At 37.5% G+C, this 2,972-nt stretch overlaps 1 protein-coding gene across 1 annotated transcript in view; it reads right to left on the reverse strand.

Annotated features, from left to right (window-relative positions):
• LOC107625845 (regulatory-associated protein of TOR 1) overlaps positions 1-2,949 on the reverse strand; it is a 12,344-nt gene extending 9,395 nt beyond the window's left edge. Inside the window, exons 1-2 of the mRNA XM_016328575.2 lie at positions 2,167-2,949; positions 499-601 (exon numbers count right to left, since the gene is read on the reverse strand). Of these exons, the coding sequence (XP_016184061.1) occupies positions 499-601; positions 2,167-2,532 (469 nt within the window). The 5' untranslated portion in view covers positions 2,533-2,949. The remainder of the gene's footprint in view (positions 1-498; positions 602-2,166) is intronic.

Here is a 2,972-nt window from a genome sequence, read left to right on the forward strand (position 1 = left end):
AAAGAGTGTGTGTGTGTGTGTGTGTGTGAAAGAGAGAGAGAGAGAGAATATTACATGAAACCAGATAAATAAAAGCATACAGTAGATTGCAAAGATTTAATTTTTGCACTTTTTTAACATTCTCATTAACCAATTCATAACTAACACAATATAATTGGATTCGCAAACAAAACTCAATGAAAGAACACAGAAGAGCAAGTGTAAAGAGGCTCCAACCATATTGAATAAGTGTAATGGTGCAACCCGCACATATTTGGGTTAAATGCCAAAAAATGCAATGCCAATATCAGGTTTTGACTGACAAGCAACTGGAACATAACAAGTACACATTTATGGACAAAACGATACAAAAAAGATGAAATTATACACAATGTTGGTTCCAAATACTATCAAATCAACATAAAATTGCCAGAAGACAAAAAACATGAAAACATTTTATTAGAACACCAGAGAAAAAAAATTTGAAAACAACTGAGATCAGAAGAGTGAAAAAGAGACCTATCCAGCACTCCATTCTAGCACAGGGAGATATCTTTATTACATCTGGTGGATCAACACTAATGTTTAAACATAATACAAGAGCTACACATCCCGTCTTCATCTGCACCACAAAATTGGCAATAAATTAAAGCAGACTTCTTAGCAAACATAAAATATAGGTATCTTCCTGGAGCATTCATCATCACAACTAGAAAAGAAACAAAAAAAACTAATGGCCAGCCAAGTGCACTGCACACCACTATTCTAAAGTTGTTATCCTCATGAGTGGAGAGACATGGTAAACATGTCAAAACTTGTCATTACCCAGTTAGAAGGAAACAACTTTAATTATAAGCAAAGGACTGTCAACAAACAAGCAGAAAACACAGAGGATGGAAAATTGTTCTCATTCTAAATAAGAATAAAGAATGAAACATAGGATGCCTCTCAATGGGCTACATGGCTAAAAGATAATAATACCCTTAACAGGGTAGGACCTATATTATCACTTCGATTTATCATTCTCCATTTTATGACACGTCTTCAGGCAAACGAAAACTGCATAAATTCTTCAGCCTTGATAAAATAGTCCCATTCTTGGTGCAAAGATTAATTTTATCAAGATCATTACTTGTACACAAACATTGTCTTTATTAGATTGACAGTTACACTGCCATAGTTTTCATGCTGTCATGCCTTACATAAAATAAGGAAATAGAATGGACCACTGGAATGACCAGAACAATCCTACCTATTCTCATTCAAATGATCAGTGAACCATCAAGTAATCATAATGTCACAACGTTGAGGACAATGAAATTCAACAGATGAGCTTGCAATTTGCACAATCAAGACCAATTTCAACCATCCTACGACCTTAACAGCCAATATCAAAAACAAACAACTACAAGCATCATTATTAAACAATAACAACAACAATAAAGTTCTTTCACCTTTGCACAAGCTCTTAAGAGAAAAAAATTACTTTTGCTCATTCCCGCATAGCACAATGAACTATAATAGATAAAGAGTGTGTTCCTATTAACCTTTTTAATATTTAAAGGCATGAAAAAAAGCCAAAAATGTGAATTCATTCCTCTAAACATTCAAATCCAAACAGAGTGAACTATAACATTTTTACTTAAACCCTAACACGTTTGCTCCCTCAGCCACAAGACCTACAAGACAATGAATTATAACAGATAAGTTTGTGTATTAGCTTCTGCTTATAACCAGAAGCCTACATTTTGAATTTTTTCCCTAAAAGTACTCTAATCCAAACAGAATAAACTAATATTTTCACTATAGTCCAGCCATTTTTATTCATTCAACCAGAACATAGTAACTATATCAGATAGTGTTTCCATATCCACTTCTTCTGTATTAAAAAATATCATATAAAATTAAAATAAAAAACAAAAAACAGCAACCATAAGAACCAATTTGGTAACTAAAAAAAGTTCATATCCAAACATTATGAACTATAACATTCCCACTCAAATCTAACGAGTCTCTCATTGAGACACAGAATAATGCACTACAACGGCTAACTTTGTGCTTCGATTATCTTCTTTTCTACTCAAAATAGTTTACTGTAGAGCACAAAAACTTATTTTTAAACCCTAAAAGTACTCAAATCCAAACACACCATAACAAACTAACGATACTAATATCAAAATCTCTTACTCTTTCCTTCGGGCGCCATTTCGAGACCAACCCGTTGACAGCAGGTCCGGCTGGCGTGGAGGCCTCGAACGCCTCATGCCGCAGCTCGCACAGCACGACGGTCTGCGGCAGGTACGCCATGCTGGTGGCAGCTGTTACATCACCATTACCATAACCTACACTCGCCGCCGCTGCTGCGGCGGTGGAAGCTTCCGAATCGCGCCTCCTAGAACCAAAATCAACGTCGTCTAGCGCGTACAACGAGGAAGAAGACGAAGCGCAATCATCGAAGTGGTTATGGCTATGACTCTGGCTGTGGCTATTAGAGACGACGATGAGAGGAGATTGAGAGAACCGCGACGATGCCATCAAATCCCCCAATGCCATGCAAATCGGAGCGAAGAGATGGTAACGGAAACGATCATATAACCGAAGATACAAAGAGAAACTCGATGAGAGAGAAACAGAGGAGAAATAGAGAGAGAAGCTAATCAACGAAGCCGCTGAACCAGCGGCGCATGAAGATTCTTCGGGAGAGGAGGGAGAGAGAATCCAGCTCGAAAGGGAAGGAGTGAGAGTGAGAGCGAGCGAGAGAGAGCAAAATAGAGAGTTAAGACTGATTTCGAAACCCTAGAAAACGAATAGAGGTGAAACCCTAAGTAGTGGTGGCGGTGACGGTGGTTTTCATGGTGGTTGTTGTTTCCGTGGTGGAGGTGGCGGCGCATAAAACGAGAACTAACGATACTCTCTGTTCTGAAGTGGGAGGGGAATGAGATTTTGTGTAAGGGGGAAAAATAAAATAAAATAAAATATTTATTTATATATGT

The sequence above is a fragment of the Arachis ipaensis genome, chromosome B02, assembly GCF_000816755.2.
Source record: "Arachis ipaensis cultivar K30076 chromosome B02, Araip1.1, whole genome shotgun sequence".
In the NCBI taxonomy this organism is placed as follows: domain Eukaryota; kingdom Viridiplantae; phylum Streptophyta; class Magnoliopsida; order Fabales; family Fabaceae; genus Arachis; species Arachis ipaensis.